General features: G+C 41.6%; 1 protein-coding gene across 1 annotated transcript in view; it reads left to right on the top strand.

Annotated features, from left to right (window-relative positions):
• The window catches only part of LOC124709093, a 213,592-nt gene that overhangs the window by 130,557 nt on the left and 57,406 nt on the right, over positions 1 to 25,629 (top strand). The window contains exons 8-9 of the mRNA XM_047240741.1: positions 9,493 to 9,571; positions 15,553 to 15,889. Of these exons, the coding sequence (XP_047096697.1) occupies positions 9,493 to 9,571; positions 15,553 to 15,889 (416 nt within the window). The remainder of the gene's footprint in view (positions 1 to 9,492; positions 9,572 to 15,552; positions 15,890 to 25,629) is intronic.

The following is a 25,629-nucleotide window of genomic DNA, read 5'->3' as shown; positions in this document are numbered from 1 at the left end:
CGTTGTCCATTTTTTTGATAATTAGCACCGTTTTCGAAGACTGCACTGAATATATTTTGAAGATACGAATATGAATGAAATTTTCACTCCACTGCAGAGCGAGAAGCTGTAGCTAAGCTATGTCTCCGTAATACCCTTTCTTTGAGGAGTGATAGTTCTGCAAGGTCCGCAGGAGAGTTTCTGTAAAGTCTGGAAGGTAGGAGACGAGGTAGTGGCAAAGATAGCTCAGCGTGTTCGGTCATGAGGTTAGTAACTCTCTGCAATAAAAAAATTGAGTGAGTAAATCATCGATGAACTTGATGAACTGACGTCCACCACGAAAAAATGCAACGAACAATCTCGAACAAAATGAGATTAAAAAAAAGATGGTAGAGCACTTGCCCGCGGAGGCAAAGGTCCGAGTTCGAGTCTCGGTCCGTCACACAGTTTTAATCTGCCAGGAAATTTCAAGATAAAAAAATGCTATCCCATGCAATTCTGTAATGAACTGAACAACAGAAATTCAGTTGTAAACTAGTAAATTTAACGTAGGAAATACTAAAAATGACATTCGATTCGTGATCGTAAACATCGGAAAATATAAACTTTATTTCAGAGAAAAGTGATGGTGTTTGGGGTAGTCTCCAGTCTCCATCTGCCTCATAATATTTTCTCTATGGATAAAAGGGGAGGAGGGGGAGAAGGAATCGCTGCTGTCCTTCTCTTGCAATTGCGCACGCAATTAATACCACAGATGACATCACTCTATCAATAGTAATCCATCTCACAAACGAGCTATGTGAAAAGAACTGCGATACTGATAATTATGTAGTTTCTGTTCAGTGAAGTGTGATTGTGAATAACGCTGCACGGCATATTTCATCAAGTTTGCAGAAACAGGAAAAAGACAAAGCAGTTCCTTTCATATTTTTTGTACGTATTCTTGGTGTACTATGGTGGAACTGGAATCATTAGTGTATTCCAAAGATGTTATGTTGTCAAGATTTTTGTTTCTTGTCTGTGCGGGGGATATTGCTGTACAGCCTCGGACTTATTCAGCGTCACAGGTCCTACCATCTGTCTTATTGGCACTGATAATTCTAAAATGAGATTAAACAGTGAGAACGCCACTTGAGTTATTACTGAGCTCTTTTTGAAATGTGTGAATCACTGTTAGTCGTCATTCACGGAACACAGTGTCCTGTTCAAGTAATGCGAATCATTCAGACCGTTTAAAACCAAAAATCATCAACAGCTTTGTTACGTATGGAAAAGCAGCTGCCGATTCACAACAGATTTAACATTTACGCAAACATTGTCCGTCTGCGCTTTTAGCAGAGTCGTGCATAGCAACAGGGAGGTGTTTTTCAGAAGAAGGCCTAATTCTATGCGTCTATCACTCGCCATCTAACTTATTCATCGCTGTGCACATCAAACCGCATGGGACTTACTTTCCCACGGATAATTTACATTCAAACGTCTTAATTCAATATTGTATGTAACTTATTAGTGGACTAAACACGAAATACCTGGTACTGAAGTTACTTTCATAATAGGGCTTTCCCACGTGCTTTTTGGCTTCATTAAATACAGTGCCATTAGATTAAAAACACAATAATGGATGAAGAGTCGTAGCTTTTCAAATAACCCAACCTTCTGACCAACGCCAAATTAGAATCATACTGTCACTGTTATCTGTTTACACAGGCCATGGTAATGCTTTTGAACTAATAAGTTTCTAGAAGAAGCTGTGCTGGCGAAATTAATTCATAAGTAATGAGAATGAACGTATTAATGAGGGAAATAAATGTCCTAAATGAGTTGGCTATGATTATGAATAGCCGGTCGCGGTGGCCATGCAGTTCTAAGCGCTTCAGTCCGGAATCGCGTGACTGCTACGGTCGCAGGTTAGAATCCTGCCTCGGGCATGGATGTGTGTGATGTCCCTAGGTTAGTTAGGTTTAAGTAGTTCTAAGTTCTAGGGGACTGATGACCTCAGATGTTGAGTCCCATAGTACTCAGAGCCATTTTTTTTTATTGTGAATAAAGCCGTCTAGATCACTTGGTATATTCATTTACTCAGAAAGTCGTTTCGGCTACTGGCATCATCGCGACAAAACTTAGATTTTATGAAACAAAATTCGGTATGAGTAGCAATAAAACCTATGCCTTAGCGGGGTGTCAACTTATCGCCCTACTGAGGCATAAGGCTTACTGGTGTTCACACTGAATGTTGCTTCACAAATTCTAAGTTTTGATGTGATCAAGACATAAGTAAGGAAATATGGAAGGTGGTAATAATCCGTTATTAAGAAATAATAGATGAATTTATATAAAGCGTATGTATATTTACTGCTAGTTTACGTATTCAGTTTCATCCCACTACATCATTGCCTCCATCCAATTAAAAGCGTTGCCCGAACGTTGAAGGGAAACCTGAATACACTCTGAAGCATACGTGGTGAAATAGCCGACGCTGTGAACCAGATTTAACATCTTAGTTCCTGGAGATTTCGTTATGTCCACCTTTGACTTTATGTACCCCGAAGACGAAGAAATCGAAGGCCACAGTCCTGCTGAACCTCCGCTTATCTATCTGCTGGCGAATCTTCGATTTACGTACTCCGCACTGTGAGAGCAAAATGACGGGGTGCTCCACCCTGTTGGAATACAACGGAACACTACAGCGCCAGCATTGCCGCAATACCGACTACTGAAACTGTGGTTGCAGGAACCGCTTGTAAAGAAACTGGTTCTCTACTTCTGAAAAAAAAACCTTTTAAATAATAAAGCATGACCTATACAAGGAATCTGACTACCCCTGTTAGTCATGGACGGAAAAAAAAATTGGCATAGTCTTTGTCAGAACGTGCAGAATCTTATGTGGGGCCAATAAGACGTCAGTTTTAATCTAAATATGGTATGTCAATGTTTACGTAATAAAAAAATAAATTAGGTAATTCAGTACAATTATTATATAGATGCGATAAATCACTTTAACGGGGGCCAAATGAACAATTAAAGTCAATATAATTCCAGTAAACCTGCAAAAGTAAAAAAAAAAAAAAAATATTGTAGAGGCCTACATAGAGATCGCGGATCTGCTAGATGCCCAGGAAATACGTAATTTTGTTTTTAAGCTGACAGCAAACGAGAAAATAGGTGCAAAAATACTATTGGTTAGTTTTCAAGCAGTAATGGCGGACAGCATCAGCTGGTAGTATACGGAATTTTATGGTAGCTAATTTTACTTCACAAAAAAATTAAATATGTACTCCATCCAAAAGATGTTACACATAAACATTAAAATAAAATTATGATGAGCAGCAAAATGTCTTAGAAGAATTTTGAAAGAAAATTATTAATTGAACTTTAATTTGGCGGGTTTTCAACACTGTCAACAAGACGAAATAATGGAAAGAATATTTATTGGAACTAAGCAAAATTGAACCTTGATATCGTGACAGTACTTTTAAAATAGATAACTGCAATTGTCTTTAATTTTGAAATGAGAGATAGCGTAATAATTTTCTTTTAATGTCTTAACTGTTACTGCTGGCATTGCGGTGTCGTCAGCGGTGGTCCCCGCGGACGATGTGTGAAGTTAATCCTGGTTCGTGGCGTGAAGACAATGATGGGTCCTCCTGTTTCATTAATATTCCAGTTACGGCGGTGGTCCACGTCTTCGTTGTAATCGAATCAGCTGGCAGCACTGGCGCGATAATAATAGTTCCAGTGTGTGCGTTGTCGTCACAAGCGCGGCGTTTTATTAATAAAACTTTATCAATCACGCTATGCGGGTAGTTCGGAATTATGCAATGTCTTTAGTATTTTACGATATATAGTCGGTTAATGCCAATACTTCGCATAGTTCTTTTGTCTGTGTTGTCACAGGAAAACAGTCACATGTGTTTTATCACTATAACAGTCAGTCAAACGTCAGTTCAATTTACGTCGTCGTCTTTAAGACAGTTTGGATGATATAATAAATGTTTCTTGATCAAATCACAGCACTGTTCTTTTACTTAACATTTTGGTTTGTTCCACCTTCACGCAATTCTAACAGTTAGTGTCTCCACACGACAATGGTGTCTGGTTCACGGCTAATTGTCACAAGTTCACACAGTATGTAAAATCGTCACCGCAAACACACGATATACTTTTCAGGTTTTACTGTTCACTTAACAATGCACGATCTCCTATTAACACAGCGGACGCGCTGTAATTAATAGTTCCTCCGCGTAACACCGACTTTTAAGCCGAACTTTGCAACTTTTCTCCACCCGCGAACCAGCCACGATACCACGCAACTCACACGCTCTCTATCGATAGTCGTTCGCTCTCTCTCTGACACAGTACTTCTCCTAGCCTAACCAAAGATTTACAAACCATATAAAACCAGAACATTCATATTAGTACAATATAAAATATAAAACAGTAGCAAAATGAATGAAGAAACAATGTGACGTATTAACAAATAAAGAATAGTTGAAATAAATGAGACATACGTACTATCACAAGGTAATGCACAAAAGAAAAAAAAATATTATCGACCTTTGGGGAAAGCAATGTCTTTACACGCCGCAGCATATCAAGTTAAAAGTTTCCCCAATCGTCTCTTCTGGAAACACGAAGGATCCATAAACTGTCTGTGAATCCGAGTCGCACATACTTTCTTTATGTGTCTCTGCCATTCCGTCGTAGTCTGGGGTAACCAGTTACCCAGTGCGGCAGTTGTGGAAAGCCGTCTCACCAGGAAATAAAATGTAATGCATAAGGTTGCTGCTTGTCTGTCAGATCGTAAGGAGGAGCTCCACGAGCTGTCCGTGACCCAATTTGTGAAGTGCCATAATCAGATACGCTCTTCTCTTTAACGTACAGTGTCAAACTTTCTAAATTATTGATTGTGGCGCGTCTGCTTCGTTGCTTAAACGACGAGTTGACTCATTCGGACTTGAATCGACTGCTTCTCTGATCCGTTGAACATTTCGTTGTGGTACAGAGTGTCTCCATGAGCGTGATTCATCGTCGGATTTTCCAGTTCTTTCGAACTTTCTGACAAACAACCACATGTTTGCTTTTATTGCAGCTGGCTTTTGAAATCTCCAAGAGAACTCCTGTTGGCCATCCAGATAAGATAAACCACGCGTTTACAACAGTGACACGTTCCTCTATCGTAAGCATCCGTCTTGATTATCCTGGATAAAAGCAATAGGCCCTCGTTATCACAGAAATGAGTTATAATTACATATTATCTAAATGCAGTCATTATTTCTTAGATCGAGTCTTTATGACCACACTAAATTAAGCAATCTAAGTAAGGGTGAATGTTATTTGTCGCCTGCACAGGCAGCTTATTTCCCCACTTGCAACAGAGGCTCGGGTCCCGTACTATTTTTATAATTACTTTCTTATAATTACTTGTTATTTACCTTGATGTAAAAGACATACTGTATCTTCTACCTTGTGCACGTGCTCAACTTAATAAAGATTCATATTTGTTGGAGAAAAAAAGTAAAGGAATTTATTAGCGTTTCTGGAAGCCAGGAGACGAGTAAAGTGGACTTCGAGAACCGTATTTCCTATGTTAGATATAGGACTTATCTGTGGGAGAGGTACCTACTAATTTAAGTAATATAATTCGAGCTCACATGCATACATAATAGACAGAGACGTAACATCGATTTTTGATGGGTACTCACCCCAAAGAGTAATCTATCAAGAGCCTAGCAAGAGTTGAGAGGATGGAGTACAGAGGTAGGAAAACAATGAGGTGCAGTGCTCACCCCGCGTGCAGGAGCTGCCAACATGTTGGGGATGCTGTTCCCGAATTTCGTCAGCGACGACGATCGAGACAGACGGAGAGCGACTGGGCAACTGAGACGCCGACAATGAGACACTTGTGGCTTTACGCACTGCCTGCCAAAAAAATGGAGTACCCAGCAGACATGGTTGCATGTCAGTGTAACTTCCTACATATACACATCATAGGCGGGTGTGTGAATTATAAGAGCTGTCTTTCTCTACAACAAGTAGAACGTCCACCAGAGTGGATTAGTACTGTGCGTGTCAGGTATTGTTACCAGGCCTGGTAGGATGTACAAGCGGCGTGAACAGCGTCAGACGTCGAGTGATCACTGTGAAGCACACGGAGATACCATGCCTTCGTGCGGGACTACATTACCAACACCTGACAGAAACTTCCTGGTAGATTAAAACCGTGTCCCTGGCAGACTCGAATGATGGCATCGCTATCTTGAGTGAAAGTGAAGAAGAATTACATGATCTGCTGAACGGAATGAACAGTGTAATGAGTGCAGAGTATGGAGTGAGAGTAAATCGACGAAAGACGAAGGTAATGAAAAGTAGTAGAAATGGGAACAGCGAAAAACTTAATATCAAGATCGATGGTCACGAAGAAGTTAAATAATTCTGCTATTAGGCAGTAAAATAACGAGTGACGGACGGAGCTAGGAGGGCATCAAAAGCAGACTAACAATGGGAAAAAGGGCATTCCTGGCCAAGAGAAGTCTACTAATATCAAACATCGGCCTTAATTTGAGGAAGAAACTTCTGAGAATGGCCATCTTGAGTATAGAGAATTGTATGCTAGTGAAACATGGACTGTGGGAAAACCGTAACAGAAGAGAATCGAAGCATTTGAGATATGATGCTACGGACGAATGTTGAAAACTAGGTGGTCTGAAAAGGTAAGGAATGATGAGTTTCTGCGCAGAATCGGAGGAAAGGAATTTGTGGAAAACACTGATAAAGAGAAGGGTCAGCGTGATAGCACATCTGTTAAGAGATGAGGGAATGGCTTCCATGGTACTAGAGGGAGCTGTAGAAGGCAAGAACTGTAGATGAATACAGAGATTGGAATACATCAAGCAAATAATAGAGGACGTAGGTTGAAAGTGCTACTCAGAGAGGAGAAAGTTAGCACAGGAGCGGAAATCGTGTCAGGCCGCATCAGACCAGTCAGAAAACTGATGACCCAAAAGAAAGTGACAAGTTCTTTGTAAATGTGGATTGATTCACTGAAATAACATCTCACTCTCAACCAGTGAAGTTTCATTTTGTTTCCCCCTCACCTTCTGAGAGCGTCACTTCTTTAGGAGGCAGCTATACCTTTCAGCCATCTAATTTTCGAAACCGTTATGTTATTGGGCTAGTACTTTCGGCATTATAATACGCTATCTTCTGCCCCCTGACCAATGTGTAGGAAGACTCCAACCTCGATTCTGGTCAAAATAGGGGCCAGCATTCGAAGGCTTTTATCTGTATATTTATAACTGATCCTACAGACACCAGTCTTTAAATGCTGAGCTGAAGTTGGGGCCCGAAGATGGTGAAATATAACAATGGAAGTCGTACCCCAATAAGATAACAGTCTGCAAATTTAGACGACTGAAAGGTGTTTGATTTGACAATCTGTACTGAACAGCTGAGGTTCCACAAGCACCTCTGAAAAGACGAACATAAAGATACTCTCGGAGCAGGTTTCCCGCACATATTTGCAATATCAGTATTGATTCACATCAGTATCCCTTTCGATATCGGACTAAATGAAACGAAACATTCAATGGAGAGAGAGAAGACATTTGAGGAAATTTACTGAGGTGACTAGCTGTTGAGGAAGTTTACTGTTATGATCTACAGCTGGCCGATTAATGTTTGGTATTCGAAATAATAAGCAAGTATCACTTAATTATTTCATCTGGAAGGATATGTTTTATGCCACAATACATTTCTCGAAGTGTCAATATCGTATGAATCAGTATATTAGTATAAAGAGGATAGCAGCTGTAGCATTTCACGCCAGTTTGGGGAAAGAAGAGGAATTAGAGAGATGGGAAATGGAAAGATGGAAGCCTTGTAGAATGTCCCACCTGGTTTCCACAGATTTCAGTTTTTATTTTATTTATTTAATCCTTTGTCTGGTCTGATGCGGCTCGTCATGAAATCATCTCCCGTGCCAACTTCATTCCACATCCAGAGTAGCATTTACAACCTACATTCTCAACTATTTCTCTGTCTTCCTCTACATTCTTTTCCACTACAGTCTACAGCTGCCTCTGATACCATGGAACTTAGTCCGTGACGTCTTAACAGACGTCACACCACCGCGTACTTTCTTCTTAGCAACGTTTTCCATATATTCCTTTCCTCGCCTATTCTTCGGGGAATCTCCTAATTCCTTACGCTATCATTCCACCTAATTTGCAGCATTCTTCTGTAGCACCAAATCTCAAATGCTTCGATACTTTTCTGTTCCGGGTTTCAAATAATCCATGTTTCGCTACCTTACAAGGCTGTGCTCCAAACTTACATTGTAAGAAATTTCTTTCTCAAATTATGTCCTATGTTTGATACTAGTAGACTTCACTTGGCCAGGAGGTTCTATTTGCCACTTCTAATATGCTTTTTATGTCCTCCTTACTCCATTCGTCATGGGTTATTTTACTGCCTAAGTAGAAGAATTCCTTAACTTCATCTACTTCGTGATCTTAAGTATCTTTCCATTCTCATTTCTGCTATATTTCATTACTTTCGCCTTTCTTCGATTTACACTCCATATTCGGTACTCATTAGACTGTACATTCTTCTTCACTTTCACGGAGGATAGCAATGTCATCAGCGAATCTCATCATTGATATGATTTCATCTTGAATGGTAATTGCAATCTTGAGCCTTCCAGTTATTTCCATCATTGCTTCGATGTACTGATTCAACAGAAGGGTGAAATACTACATCCTTGTCTTACATCATTTTTAATACGAGCACTTCGTTCTTGGGCTTACACTCTTATTGTTCCCTCTTGGAATTTGTACAAATTGTGTATTACCCGTCTCTCCCTAGAGCTTACCCATATTTTCCTCAGAATGTTGGACATCTAGCTCCTGTTTACACCGTAGAAAGATTTTTCGAGATCGACAAATCTTACGAACGCGTCTTGATTTTTCTTTAGTCTCGCTTCCGTTATAAATTGAAACGTCAGAATTGTCCTCTGATGACTTTATTATTTCCTAATGCCAAATTGATCGTCATCTAACACATCCATAACGTTCTTTTACGTTCTTATGTGTATTATTCTTGTTAGCAACTCAGTTGCATGATACGTTAAGCTGGTTGTGCTATATTTCTCGCCCTTGTCAGCTCTTGCAGTCTTTGGAATTGTGTGGATGATATTTTTCCGGAAGTCAGATGGTGTATCGCCGGTGTCATATATTCTCCACATCAAAGTGAACAGTCGTTTTGTTTCCATCTTCCTCAATTAATTTAGAGATTGTGATGGAGTGTTATCTATCCCTTCAGCCTTATTTGATCTTCATTCATCCAAGGCTCTTCTAAGTTCTGATTCTAACACATGGATCCCCTATCCCTTATACGTACCAAAAGAGAAATTCTGACTTCACCTGCAATCGTCATGAGTGAGTTCTGTTCATTCTGATATGTCCCTGATAGGTTTTGTACTTGTGGTTATGTTTTATAAATTGTTTCATGTTGTAGATAGAATCAGAATCCAAAGAAAATAACCCAAGCCAAATGAGTGAGAAAGAGAATCCACCATGTCACAGCTGGCTGCTGAGTAAATAACGACGGCCAACGAGCAAAATCAAAATTAAAATTATAACTAGTAGTAGCGTTGATCGTTTGTTCATTTTGATGGCTCACAAAAATTTTAACATGTTGCTGATAGGTAGTATGGCCTCTGTCAGAGCGTAAGAAAGATTTCAGTCTGCAGAGGTGTGTCGAATTGGCACAGTCGGTTTGACGTTACGGGGTCGTTTAAGTCACGGGAGTTGTGGTACCTTGAATATTGCGCTTCAAAGGATGGTTTGGGCTAATCAAGAGATTCATACGGCTTCCTACGCTTATTTGAGATACTTTTCCCCTACGATTCGAGGTCTGCATCACTAATTCTTGGGCTTAAATAGTTGAGAGATATTAGCTGATGGCTGTGTGTAAACAAACCACTTTTGATAGTGCAACACTTTAGTTTCAGAATTATTTAGAACAGACTTGTTGTTGTTGTTGTTGTTGTGGTCTTCAGTCCTGAGACTGGTTTGATGCAGTTCTCCATGCTACTCTATCCTGTGCAAGCTTCTTCATCTCCCAGTACCTACTGCAACCTACATCCTTCTGAATCTCCTTGATGTATTCATCTCTTGGTCTCCCTCTACGATTTTTACCCTCCACGCTGCCCTCCAATACTAAATTGGTGAATTCTTGATGCCTCAGTACATGCCCTACCAACCGATCCCTTCTTCTAGTCAAGTTGTGCCACAAACTTCTCTTCTTCCCAATCCTGTTCAACACCTCTTCATTAGTTATGTGATCTACCCATCTAATCTTCAGCATTCTTCTGTAGCACCACATTTCGAAAGCTTCTATTCTCTTCTTGTCTAAACTATTTATCGTCCATGTTTCACTTCCATACATGGCTACACTCCATACAAATACTTTCAGAAACGACTACCTGACACTTACATCTATACTCGATGTTAACAAATTTCTCTTCTTCAGAAACGCTTTCCTTCCCATTGCCAGTCTACATTTTATATCCTCTCTACTTCGACCATCATCAGTTATTTTGCTCCCCAAATAGCAAAACTCCTTTACTACTTTAAGTGTCTCATTTCCTAATCTAATACCCTCATCGTCACCCGACTTAATTCGACTGCATTCCATTATCCTCGTTTTGCTTTTGTTGATGTTCATCTTATATCCTCCTTTCAAGACCCTATCCATTCCATTCAACTGCTCTTCCAAGTCTTTTGCTGTCTCTGACAGAATTACAATGTCATCGGGGAACCCCCAAGTTTTTATTTCTCCTCACTGGATTTTAATATTTACTCCGAAGTATTCTTTTGTTTCCTTCACTGCTTGCTCAATATACAGATTGAGCAACATCGGGGAGAGGCTACAACCCTGTCTCACTCCCTTCCCAACCACTGCTTCCCTTTCATGCCCCTCGACTCGTATAACTGCCATCTGGTTTCTGTACAAATTGTAAATAGCCTTTCGCTTCCTGTATTTTACCCCTGCCACCTTTAGAGTTTGAAATAGAGTATTTCAGTCAACATTGTCAAAAGCTTTCTCTACGTCTACAAATGCTAGAAGCGTGGGTTTGCCTTTCCTTAATCTAGCTTGTAAGATAGGTCGTAGGGTCAGTATTGCCTCACGTGTTCCAATATTTCTACGGAATCTAAACAGACTTAGACTTCTATTTTGTTCTGACTTATTGTACTGGTGCGCCAGTTCAGAGCCAATAAGTGTGGAAGAGTTGTAGCCGACTTTCTGTGGAACTAGTGTTGAAGTAATTGAGCTGGTGGATACAACTTAACTGCGGGATATTGTGGTACCAGAATCCTGGAATTTGAGATTTGTGATACAGCGTTGTTTGCCTTAACGTGACAAGACCGTTTATTCGAATTGCAGGTTATTTATTTGTCAAAACCAAATATTAATTTGTACATCGTTCAGTGCTGCTACACTCTTAAAGGAAAACAATTGCTAGTGTCCAACGTATACTGTAACACGTTCTGGGCACAAAGAGTTAGTTAATCGCCAATGCCTGAAGTGGAAGATTTTTGTTCACATATTTAACTCGTAGACTAAAAGTAGCGGTGGCAACAGCTGTCTTTGTAGTAGGACAAATTTGGTTCGTAGGTCGGGTTCACGGGCACTCATTGACAGCGGCTATGTACCTTAAAACCTCTATGAATAAACCTCCTTCGTTACAAATAAAATTTAAGATTCTGATATTTGTACCAAGACGGAAGTACAATCAGCGCTTTATGATCTGTAATACAGAACGGTCATAAGAGCTATAAAGGGAAAGAAATACACACATCAAAAAAAGTTTTGCATCACCTCGGTCCCGAGAGTTCCGCAACCTGTACAGAAAATTTAAATAGAGATCAACATAAACATCATTTATTGCTCAAGAGAACCACACATTGAATGTTCTACCACCATATAGCGAGATCTTCAGAGGTGGTGGTCCTGATTGCTGTCCACACTTGTACCTCTAATTCCCAGCAGCACGTCCTCTTGCTTTGATGCATGCCTGTGTTCGTCGTGGCTTACTATCCACAAGTTCATCAAGGCGCTGTTGCTCTAGAATGTCCCACTCCTCAACGGCGATTCGGCGTAGATCCCTAAGAGTGGTTGGTGGGACGCGTCGTTCATAAACAGATCTTTTCAATCTATCCCAGGTATGTTCGATAGGGTTCATTGTCTGGAGAACATGCTGGCCACTCTATTCTGGCGATGTCGTTATCCTGGAGGAAGTCATTCACAAGATATGCACGATGGAGGCACGAATTGTCGTCCATGAAGACGAATGCCTCGCCAGTATGCTGCCAATATGGTTGCAATGTCGGTCGGAGGATGGCATTCACGTATCGTACAGCCGTTACGGCGCCTTCCATGACCACCAGCGTACGTCGGCCCCACATAATGCCACCCCAAAGCAACAGGGAACCTCCACCTTGCTGCACTCGCTGGACAGTGCCTCTAAGGCGTTCAGCCTGACCGAGTGGTCTCCAATTGTTTGGTTGAAGCCATATGCGACACTCATCGGTGAAGAGAACATGATGCCATTCGGCATGTTGTTGGACTAATCTGTCCCGCGCTGCATGGTGTCGTGGTTGCAAAGATGGACATCGCCATGGACATCTGGAGTGAAGTTGCACATCATGCAGCCGACTGCGCACAGTTTGAGTCGTAATACGACGGCTCGTATCTGCACGAAAAGCATTAGTCAACATGGTGGCGTTGCTGTCAGGGTTCCTCCGAGCCATAATCTGTAGGTAGCGATCATCCACTCTTGGGCGGCCCGAGCGAGGCATATCATCGACAGTTCCTGTCTCTTTGTATCTCCTCCATGTACCAACAACATCGCTTTGGTTTATTCCGAGACGCCTGGATACTTCGCTTGTTGAGAGCCCTTGCTGGCGGGTATCAATGCGAGCACTATCGAACCACGGTATTCACCGTCTGGGCATGGTTGAACTACAGATAACACGGGCCGTATACCTTCTTCGTGGTGGAATGGCTGGAAGTGATCGGCTGTCATACCCCGTCCGTCTAACAGGCGCTGCTCATGCATGGTTTTTTATATCTTTGGGCGGGTTTAATGACATCTCTGACCAGTCGAAGGAACTGTGTCTGTGATACAATATCCACAGTCAACGTCGAACTTCAGGAGTTATGGGAACTGGGGGGATGCAAAACTTTTTTTGATGTGTGGATATTAAAACTAGCAAGGTAAATCTTACTTTTTTCAGTTTGAACATCTAATTTTCTTTTGTTGCAACGAAAAGTAATAAATGCAAACAAAAATAACAAAAAGTAACTCTATCACTAGGGGGTTAATAGACATTCAACAGTCCAAAAACAGTGCCTCTTTCATATGTTTCGTAATTTTATCAATTGCAATGATCCAATCTTAATCCTGTAGTGCTCTTAGACCAATTGGTATTGTTTCGCAGAGTCTAGAACCATTTCATGAAATACAGCCATATCCGACAAGTCTTATTTTATATCATACCAGAGGTATGAAAGAAATTCAGGGCTGCCAACTTTCCTACACTGAACAGCCAAAGAAAATGGTGCAAATGCCTAATATCGTGTAGGGCTACCGCGAGCACGCATAAGTGCCGCAGCACGACTTGGCATGGACTCGACTAATGTCCCAAGTAGTGATGGAGGAATTGACACTATAAATCCTGCAGCGCTGTCCATAAATCCGTAAGGAGGTGGAGATCTCTTCTCAACAACACGTTGCAAGACTTCCCAAATATGCTAAATAATGTGCATGTCTGAGGAGTATGGTGGCCAGCGGAAGTGTTTAAACTCAGAAGAGTGTTCCTGGAGCCACTCCGTAAAAACTCTAGACATGTCTGGTGTAGCATTGTCCTGCTGGAATTGCCAAAGTCCGTCGGAATGCACAATGGGTATGAATGGATGCAGGTGATCAGGCAGGATGCTTATGGAAGTGTCACCAGTCACATTCTTATCTAAACGTATCAGGGGATATATATATCACCCCAAGTGCACATGTGCCACAGCTTTACAGAGCCTCCATCAGCTAGAACAGTCCCCTGCTAACATGCAGGTCCATAGATTCATTAAGCTGTCTCCATAGTCAACAGTCCATTCTCGGTGTTGGCTGGTCCACACTGGGCGTAATGCTTTGTGTTGTTTAGTCATTAAGGGTACACAAGTGCGCCTTTGGCTCCTAAAGCTCATATCGATGACGTTTCGTTGAATGGTTCGCACGCTGACACTTGTTGATAGCCCAGTACTGCAATCTGCAGCAATTTCAGGAACGGTTACTCATCTGTCACGTTGAACGATTATTTTCAGATGTCGTTGGCCTCGTTCTTGCAGGATGTTTTTCCAGCAGCAGCGATGTCGGAGATTTTGTGTTTTACCGGATTCCTGATATCCACGGTACACTCGTGAAATGGTCGTACGGGAAAATCACCATCGCTGCCTCGGAGGTACTAAGCCCTACCGTTCGTACGCTGACCATAACACCACATTGAAACTTAAATCTTGATAACCTGCCATTGCAGCAGCACGAAGCGGTTTAACAACTGCGCCTTTTTTTTTTTTTTTTTTTAGTAGAGGTGGAGCCCCTCCACGCCCACACCGGCATGATGGCCAACACAATAGTTCTACTGCCATCTCTGCATAAGGGTTACTATTCACTAAAGTGAGGTGTCGCAGGATGTGGGTACTGCTATGTTTGCGTACGTGTGGTTAAGGTTAACTATTAATAAGCGCTCATCTGCAGATAGATTGGGTCGAAGTCGAACGAGAGGTACAGACACTTTTCCGTATTCTGCCTGTTTACATAGCTCTGTATTTGAATACTCATGCCTGTACCAGTTCCTTTAGCGCTTCAGTGTATTATTCCTCATACAGCACGAGTAGATACTCCGAATAGTGTCATACGAAGCCGAGAGATATCGCTCGAGTGAGGTAGGCCGCAGTGGAGATAGCGGGCGGTGGGGAGTCCTCTGCCGCCCGATACGAGCAGATAAGCTCTGACATAACAGAGGTCACGTGACAGCATCGTGGCGTCTCTCCATCTCTCGGCAGGCGCTGCGCTAAGTCACGGGCAGTGAGCCGTCGCACGAGGACCACGCGAGCGGCTAGCACCTTCCTCCCCTGCATTCGACAGTGCCTACACTCGGACAGGTACTGTGTGAAGAGGATACCGTGGGATGATTTGCAGATCGCGCCATTCAAAGCGAGGCTCTCGTCGATTAATTAGTTGTCGTCACTCGTCTTGTAGCGACTGGAACAGTGAATACAAATCATCGGTTTTCTTGCTCAGTTTTGGAGGGATATGTGACAACTGATGTGAAGTGGCTCAGTATTTGAGAAGAAATGCTGTCAAGTGCTGTGAGAAATACCCACTGGTTTATTGCCTCTAAGTTCTTGTAAATGCATTCTTTCTGATGTGATGCGTCACGCGTACTTCGTGGCGAGACTGCTGAACAGTAGCTAGGAAGCGATCGGCAAGTGTTTCGGCGGTCCCGCCGGAGACAGGCATGCCGGCCGCGTACTGGCCACTGTGTGACGTCAGCTGGGTGACGGCCGCGCTGCTCGGCCTGGCCCTCGCGCTGCTGGTGGCCGACGCGCACGTGGCCCGCGGCTACTGGCGCCGGATGGGCGTGGCGCAGGCCGCCTCCCGGCTCTTCCTGGGGCACGCCAAGGACCTGCTGCTGGGCACCACGCACCTCTGCGGCGTCATGGACGAGGTGTACCGCCAGCTGGAAGGGCAGCCCTACGGGGGCTTCTACATGGTGGGCAGGCCGTGCCTCATGCTGCGAGACCCCGACCTCGTCTGGAAAGTGAAGCACGACTCCAGCCACTACTCCCTCAGGCAAGTTTCACGTAGTGTGTAAGAGACTGTGACCCTTACTCCTCCAGAAAAGCTGCACCCACTATGTAAAGACGGTGACCTTTTCTCCCGCACCTACATTTAATACATCTACATCTACATCTACATCCATACACCCCAAGCCACATGACGGTGTGTGGCGGAGGGTCCCTTGAGAACCTGTATCGGTTCTCCCTTCTATTCCAGTCTCGTATTGTTCGTGGAAAAAAGGCTTGTCGGTATGCCTCTCTGATTTTATCCTCATGGTCTCTTCGCGAGATATACGTAGGAGGGAGTGATATACTGCTTGACTCCTCGGTGAAGGTATGTTCTCGAAACTTCAACAAAAGCCCGTACCGAGCTACTGAGCGTCTCTCCTGCAGAGCCTTCCACTGGAGTTTATCTATCATCTCCGTAACGCTTTCGCGATTACTTAATGATCCTGTAACGAAGCGCGCTCTCCGTTGGATCTTCTCTATCCTTTCTATCAACCCTAACCGGTACGGATCCCACACTGGTGAGCAATATTCAAGCAGAGGGCAGACAAGTGTATTGTAACCTACTTCTTTGTTTTCGAATTGCACTTCCTTAAGATTCTTCCAATGAATCTCTGTCTGGCATCTGCTTTACCGACGATCAACTTTATATGATCATTCCATTTTAAATAACTCCTAATGCCTACTCCCAGATAATATATGGAATTAATTGCTTCCAGTTGCTGACCTGCTATATTGTAGCTAAATGATAAAGGATCTTTCTTTCTATGTATTCGTAGCACATTACACTTCTCTACATTCATATTCAATTGCCATTCCCTGCACCATGTGTTAATTCGTAGCAGATCCTCCTGCATTTCAGTACAATTTTCCATTGTTACAACCTCTCGATATCTACAGCATCATCCACAAAAAGCCTCAGTAAACTTCCGATGTTATCCACAAGGTTATTTACATATATATTGTGAATAGCAACAGTCCTACGACACTCCCCTGCGGCACACGTGAAATCACTCTTACTTCGGAAGACTTCTCTCCATTGAGAGTGACATGCTGCGTTCTGTTATCTAGGAACTCTTCAATCGAATCACACAATGGGTCTGATAGTCCATATGCTCTTACTTTGTTCATTAAATGACTGTGGGGAACTATATCAAACGCCTTGCGGAAGTCAAGAAACACGGCATCTACCTGTGAACCCGTGTCTATGGCCTTCTGAGTCTCGTGGACGAATAGCGCGAGCTGGGTTTCACACGACCGTCTTTTTCTAAACCCATGCTGATTCCTACAGAGTAGATTTCTAGTTTCCAGAAAAGTCATTATGCTCGAACATAATACGTGTTTCAAAATTCTACAACTGATCGACGTTAGAGATATAGGTCTATAGTTCTGCACATCTGTTCGACGTCCCTTCTTGAAAACGGGGATGACCTGTGCCCTTTTCCAGTCCTTTGGAACGCTACGCTCTTCTAGAGAACAACGGTATAACGCTGCAAGGATGGGTGCAAGTTCCTTTGCGTACTCTGTGTAAATTCTAACTGGTATCCCACCAGGTCCAGCGGCTTTTCCTCTTTTGAGCGATTTTAATTGTTTCTCTATCCCTCTCTCGTCTATTTCGATAGCTGCCATTTTGTCATCTGTGCGACAATGTAGAGAAGGAACTACAGTGCAGTCTTCCTCTGTGAAACAGCTTTGGAAAAAGGCATTTAGTATTTCGGCCTTTAGTCTGTCATTCTCCATTTCAGTACCATTTTGGCCACAGAGTGTCTGGACATTTTGTTTTGATCCACCTACCGCTTTGACATAAGACCAAAATTTCTTAGGATTTTCCTCCAAGTCAGTACATAGAACTTTACTTTCGAATTCATTGAACGCCTCTCGCATGGCCCTCCTCACATTACATTTCGGTTCGCGTTATACATTAGTTGCGTCTGAAAATTTCGGAGAATTCCCTCAGAAAATAAAGGAAACTCGAATTACAAACAAAATAGCTTAAGGCACTTTAAGAGTAATTACCATTACCTGTTAGTTTCTGTCTCTGGTTCTTTGCCAGGCCTTTGTTTACAATTTGTCTGACGTTTTACCAGTACGAGTGGCTATCATTCTCAAAGCTTCACCCTTCACTGCTGGTGTGTGGTGAAGCTATGACATTACCAGCCATCCCTGCTGGTAAAACGCCAGGAAAATCAGCAAACAATCGTCCTCCGAAGCACCCCAGACAGAAATCAACAGAGAGTTGGTCAACAAGTCGCCACGAAAGTCTCAATAACTTTGTAATCAGTTACAACACGCTTCTGACATCTGTCGTATAGTTCAGTTAGTTTCATATTCCTTTGATCATTTTGCACAATAAATCGTGGTGATGTGGAATGAGTCATGTAACATGCACATCGCTAGTCAATTTGAGTGTGTCGCATTTCGATCGGAGCTGTCGGTGGTAACGGTCACATGTGCTCGGCGTGACTGTGTGTTTTCTTTGGTAAAGGAGGTTTTGGCCGAAAGCTGGAATGTGTAACAGTCTTGTCGTTGCGCCTGCTGCAACTCAACGAATCATTTTTGCTGCGAGTAGCACTCTATCCTTCTCTTAATACTGTTGAACATTTACGTGGTATTTTCGTGTTTTTTATTCAACAAACATACATATGTGAGTTACTAATTTCTACGTATCACCTTTTTCACATTACAGTAATATAAATTCCTCTACTTAATGGAAACAGTTGTCAAGGAGAAACTTTCTCAGTTTCTTTTCAGATTTTACTTTTCTGTCTTTGGCCATTTTGTATCACTGAGTAAGTGAGCAAAAATTTTAGTTGCAACATTGTGCAACCTTTTTGTGCTAAAGATCTCCTTAATGTGGAGTAATGGATCTTATTTCGTCTCCAGGTATCGTAATTATGTACATAATTGTTCCTTTTGCACTACACTGGATTATTTACAACAAACTTCATCAGTGAACAAATATACTGCGAAGTAGTAGTCAAAATGCGCAACTCTTTAAACAGGTGTTTACAAAATGATCATGGGTGAACACGGCGTACTATTGTAACAGCACGTTTCTGTACAATGAAGACTTTCTTAAATATGAGTTACCCCAGAATATTATTCCATACGAAAGTATTGAATGAAAATATGGAAAATACGTCTATTTACTGATTTGTCTCTCCCCAGATTTGCAATGATTCTAAGTGCAAATGTGATTGAACGAAGCTGTTTCGGAAGTTCGAAAATATATTTCTTCCGCTTTAAATTCTCATCAATATGGACATCTAAAATTTTTGAAGTTTCCACCCTATTTATTATTTCTTTATCATGTATGCCGACCGGGGTGGTCGAGCGGTTTTGGGCGCTACAGTCGGGAACCGCGCGGCCGCTATGGTCGCAGTTCGAATCCTGCCTCGGGCGTGGATGTGTGTGATGTCCTTAGGTTGGTTATGTTTAAGTAGTTCTTAGTTCTAGGGGACTGATGACCTCAGGAGTTAGGTCTCATAGTGCTCAGAGCCATTTGAACCATTTGAACCTTTATATGTATTACCCTTATCATTGATGTGGTAACACTACGTTGTGCATAACTGAATATGTTGTGTCTTTCATAAAATTGAGAATGCTATCTTTCACAGAAAATCAGTCAATCATACTGCAAGAACGTTGTTTACCATTTCTTCTTTTTCTCTAAGTATGCTTGGATTGATTTAAATACTAGTGTCCTCTGTAAAAACTAATAGCTATGCTTGTTGTGTATTAGATGGAAGATAGTTTACATTTATGAGGAACAATAGTGAGCCTAAGATTGAGCCTTCGTGAACCCCATGTTGTTGTTGTTGTTGTTGTGGTCTTGAGTCCTGAGACTGGTTTGATGCAGCTCTCCATTCTACTCTATCCTGTGCAAGCTTCTTCATCTCCCACTACCTACTGCGACCTACATCCTTCTGAATCTGCTTAGTGTCTTTATCTCTTGGTCTCCCTCTACGATTTTTACCCTCCACCCTGCCCTCCAATACTAAATTGGTGATCCCTTGATGCCTCAGAACATGTCCTACCAACCGATCCCTTCTTCTAGTCAAGTTGTGCAACAAATTCCTCTTCTCCCCAATTCTATTCAGTACCTCCTCATTAGTTATGTGATCTATCCATCTAATCTTCAGCATTCTTCTGTAGCACCACATTTCTAAAGCTTCTATTCTCTTCTTATCCAAACTATTTATCGTCCAAAAAAAATGGTTCAAATGGCTCTGAGCACTATGGGACTTAACATCTGTGGTCATCAGTCCCCTAGAACTTAGAACTACTTAAACCTAACTAACCTAAGGACATCACACACATCCATGCCCGAGGCAGGATTCGAACCTGCGACCGTAGCGGTCGCGCGGTTCCGGACTGCGCGCCTAGAACCACTAGACTACCGCGGCCGGCTATTTATCGTCCATGTTTCACTTCCATATATGGCTACATTCCATACAAATACTGTCAGAAACGACTTCCTGACACTTAAATCAATACTTGATGTTAACAAATTTCTCTTCTTCAGAGACGCTTTCCTTGCCATTGCCAGTCTACATTTTATATCCTCTCCACTTAGACCATCATCAGTTATTTTGCTCCCCAGATAGCAAAACTCCTTTAATACTTTAAGTGTCCCATTTCCCAATGTAATTCCCTCAGCATCACCCGACTTAATTCGACTACATTCCATCATCGTCGTTGTGCTTCTGTTGATGTTCATCTTATATGCTCCTTTCAAGACACTGTCCATTCCGTTCAACTGCTCTTCCAAGTCGTTTGCTGTCTCTGACAGAATTACAATGTCATCGGCGAACCTTAAAGTTTTTATTTCTTCTCCATGGATTTTAATACCTACTCCGAGTTTTTCTTTTGTTTCTTTTACTGCTTGCTCAATATACAGATTGAACAACATCGGGTAGAGTCTACAACCCCGTTCACTCCCTTCCCAACCACTGCTTCTTTTTCATGCCCCTCGACTCTTATAGCTGCCATCTGGTTTCTGTACAAATTGTAAATAGCATTTCGCTCCCTGTATTTTACACCTGCCACCTTCAGAATTTGAAAGAGAGTATTCCGGTCAACATTGTTAAAAGCTTTCTCTAAGACTACAAATTTGCCTTTTCTTAATCTAGCTTCTAAAATAAGTCGTAGGGTCAGTATTGCCTCACGTGTTCCCATATTTCTACGGAATCCAAACTGATCTTCCACGAGGTCGGCTTCTACCAGTTTTTCCATTCCTCTGTAAATAACTCGCGTTAGTATTTTGCAGCTGTGACTTATTAAACTGATAGTTCGGTAATTTTCTCATCTGTCAACGCCTGCTTTCTTTGGGATTGGAATTATTATATTCTTCTTGAAATCTGAGGGTATTTCGCCTGTCTCATACATTTTGCTCACCAGATGGTAGGGTTTTGACAGGACTGGCTCTCCTAAGGCTGTCAGTAGTTCTAATGGAATGTTGTCTACTCCCAGGGCCTTGTTTCGACTTAGGCCTTTCAGTGCTGTGGAACCCCATATACATATATATAAAATCATCTCTGTCGGAATAACAGCCCCATTGGATCAATTGCTAAGCATAATTTTCTGCATTCTATTGGTTAGATACTACATTACCTGTTGGTAAGATATAATATCAATCCCATAAAAGATAAATTTATCTAGGAGAATACTGTGATTCGTGCAGTCAAATGTATAGACATGTCGCAGAATGCCAACCGGTACTATTTTATTACTGAATGCATGTAAAATTTGCTTAGTGAACATGTAAATGGCATTCTCAGTATAGTAACGCTTCTGGAATCTAAACTGCGATTTGCTGAGGATATTCTTCTTGTTCAAGTGAGACACTGTTCTCAAAAATTTTGGAAAATGATGTCAGCAATCAAAGTAGACGATAGTTATTGGGACGTCTCCTATATTGGCACGCCTCCTATCTCCGTTCTTCAATAGGAATTTGACAACGGCATGTTTCAGTCTCTCTGGAAAACAGCTTAGAGTTAGTGATGCGTTACGTATTTCAGATAAAACAGGGGTTTGTCATGTGAAAACAAACCTTTAGTGCTCTATTGCAGACTCCATCGAAACCAGATGAGGTTTTACTTTCGAGAGAATACGATTAGTATATTGTATTAAGAAATGAGGCAGCAGGATACGATAATGTACGTTACTTCATTAATTTATGCACGAATCAAAAATTCTTCTAATTGTAAGAATACTTCTGGATGTGCCTGTACCTCTTTCATGTGATCCTCATGAGGTCTACGTACTTCGTACAGTGAGGGCCATACAACTGTGCCGCAGTTTCCTTCGAATACACTCTCTACATTTATTCAGCAGTGTTTCCAGGAAAATCTTCAATTTTCTTAAAATTAAGTAAGTAAGAGACTGTATACTGTACCACCAGATGCCAGTACTTACGTGTACAGACATCTGTTCATTGTGTGCCTTATGGACAAAGCAATACAGGGGGTAGTTTCGTAGGCTTCGCATTACAGACATATCTTCTGCATCAACCAATTATTTTGGTTTTCCACACAGTAAATAATCCTAAGAGTTGAGGTCCATGGAACAGTCCTCCCATTTATGTCCCTCTGCCATGAAAACTATCGTCTAATCCATCTTGAAAAATCTGACTTCAATGTGCTTAAGCCAAGTGTTACATAAAACTTTTGACTGCACTGGGACATCGTGTACCTAATAAGAAATAGTGTTCTGGGTCAACTGTTTGTACATAGATCCTCTAACATGTAATCAGGAAGAGTATGTGCCTATTAGAGTAACCTACAGTTCCAACTTGCACATTGACCTTTAACAGCTACAAAAGTTATATATCACTGAGTTTATGTCATACATATCTGTTATTCTCAACAAGGAAATGTGATTAATCAATATAAAGAGGATAAGGTTGCTCCATCAACTAGGTGATGAATCATGTTGTGGAAACTTGTTTGACTTTATTTCATCAGCCCACAGTTACTATTCATCAAAATGCCAGTGCGTTAGTAGTATCTCTAACGTGTTCAAAAATGTTCAAATGTGTGTGAAATCTTATGGGACTTAACTGCTAAGGTCATCCGTCCCTAAGCTTACACACTACTTAACCTAAATTATCCTAAGGACGAACACACACACCCATGCCCGAGTGAGGACTCGAACCTCCACCTGGACCAGCGACACAGTCCATGACTGCAGCGCGTCAGACCGCTCGGCTAATCCCGCGTGGCGTCTGTGATGAAAAAGTTCCTTAAAGTGAAAGGAGAAACAGACACAGGCATACACATATAAAATGAAAGAACACGCACACCCGTATATATTTAAATGAAATGTTCGTTCAGTACTTGGAGCAACATGGAAATATTATAAACTGTAACACACAGTATTAATGTTCTACAATAAAATGATACACAACATCAGCAAAAGTTTTTAGCTAAACAAAAAGTTATATTTTCAAAGGTAACTGACAGTTTGCAGATTGTACATATTTACGAGAAAGACACAGTGCAGTGATTCACTCTGGGAAGACTACAAAACAAAACAAAAATAATGTTATTACGCACTGAATTTTTAGTTTATAAAGATGCAAGTATAAATCCATAGCCCATTGACTAACTGGTATCAACATATTGTATGACAAAACCTATACATATATTAAATATAGTCTCTAAAGTGTACAAAAACTGATAAACTGTCAGAAGCATAATGAAACATACGCAAAGAAGGTATGTACAAGTAAATCTCACATTACATTGTACTCAAAGACTAAAAGTTTTTGAATGTAGGGACGAAAACCGTGCACCGTGAGAATACCGGCACAGACTAGTATAACGTGCTGGTATGGACAAAAGTACAAATGTTGGTGAAAGTAAACCTTAGGATGACGGAGGTGGGCGTTGGGGGAGGGGGGTGGTCTCATTAAGGCTTAGACAGTATAACATATTTGGGGTTCATTTATAACCGTAAATTCCAGTAATGTTAATTTTTCGCCTTTTTTTGATATGTTGAGAGCATCACACCTAATGTTATAAGGTTGCAGTCATGCAGGGAATGCTAAGCAACTGTGAAATAATGTCTTATCAATCCCCTGCTCTTTAATTTATACTTATTATGGACCTACCTGACTGGCATACATATAATCTGCAACAGAAACTGCAGGAACCCTATAAATTCAGTCGTGTTCTCAGGTGAATCCTTGTCTTCAGTGTTGAACAGAATATGGGCAACACTATTCGTAGTATGGAGGGCTAGTGTATATTTCCTAGTTACCTGGAAATTGTCTTTGCTCTCTTTCCTGTATCTGTAGATGTAAACCGTTCTTTACATCATTACATATTGTATTTTATTTTGTACGCTTGTCAAACTAAAGCATTACAATTTATGTTTTTCGTGTAGGTGCAAAATCATCAAATCGTAACATTTTGTAACAAGGCAGTCATTGTGTAGCTAGAAGCTCTCGCACTTGGAATAAGAAAATTAGTTATATGCCGATGGGCCCAGAGAAGATTTCATCAGACTTCATTCTTGATTCTTAAACCAAATCTTACCAATAATTTAATTGTGCTCTGTGTAAAAACGTCTACAGCTTTCTCTATCATTCCTTTCACCCACTTTATGTTCTCTCACTACTTTTGTTCCTCTTCTTTTTCCTACCTTTGCATTCCAATCTATCATCACAATTAAATTTTCTTTTCCAATACCTGAATAATTTATTTTATATCATCACACATTCGATTATTCTCTTCACCACCTGCGGATGTAATTGGCATGTGAACTTGTATTATTCAGGCTGTTTGCTTGGCGTCTACCTTGCCTACGACAATATGTTCACTACGTTGTTCATAGCAGCTCATTCATATTCCAAGTTTGTTATTTACTGCTATTCCTCTCTTACCCTTATTTCATGTTTTGTTTATAACCCGTACTCACCAAACCAGAAATCCTGTCCCTTATGCCAGCCGCACGTCACTAATTTCCACTATGATCTCTGACATGCCTACCACTCGCCTGCCTATTAGAGGTCACCAACGAACGCTCCAGCACTGGTACGCGTTTTCGAATCCTGGTGGTGGATGCAATTTTCACTGCCAATATTTGGCTACCAAGGGGAGGAGATTCGGTGGCGTGAAGTTCAGTCTTTGCGCCAGTATCCTGGATTATATTCCAAATTTCTTCTCATTGTCGCATGAAGTGACGGCACGTGACACTGTTAACAGTGATACGTTCACTTGATGGGCGGTTTAAGATCGGCGACCACCTTGGTGCTATTCGAGAGGCTATACTATCACCAGTTCACTCTCTCCTCTACTTTCATCCTTAACTATACAAATCCAATAATACACTGTACAAGCCCACGTCACAGCCATCCACTAGACACAGTTAAAACTCGACATTTCGTAACTGGTCGGAGGAAGTCAATGAGAAACCACTTAGCCTAGGACCTTGCGTAGAGCATCAGTGCAGGGTTCATGCATCCAGTTCCCTAATTTCATTCCCTGAGGGACTACTTTGGCTTTAAAGATACAGGCGAGATCAACATTCCACACTCTGATCCGTACATCTCTTGCTTTCATTCTCCTGATGACATCATCTTCCTCGTCACCAGCCGAAGATTCAGATACCCAAGAAGAGGTCTCGTCTTCATGCCATACGGTAGAGCTGCGTATCACAGGAAAAAATAACGCCTGCACTTTTCCCTCGCTTTCACCTGTTGTCAGTACCAATACAGAAAAATCATGTCGGTTAAATGTTACA

This window comes from Schistocerca piceifrons, chromosome 7 (genome assembly GCF_021461385.2).
Source record: "Schistocerca piceifrons isolate TAMUIC-IGC-003096 chromosome 7, iqSchPice1.1, whole genome shotgun sequence".
Lineage (NCBI taxonomy): Eukaryota > Metazoa > Arthropoda > Insecta > Orthoptera > Acrididae > Schistocerca > Schistocerca piceifrons.
This window is presented reverse-complemented; position numbering and strand designations above follow the sequence as displayed.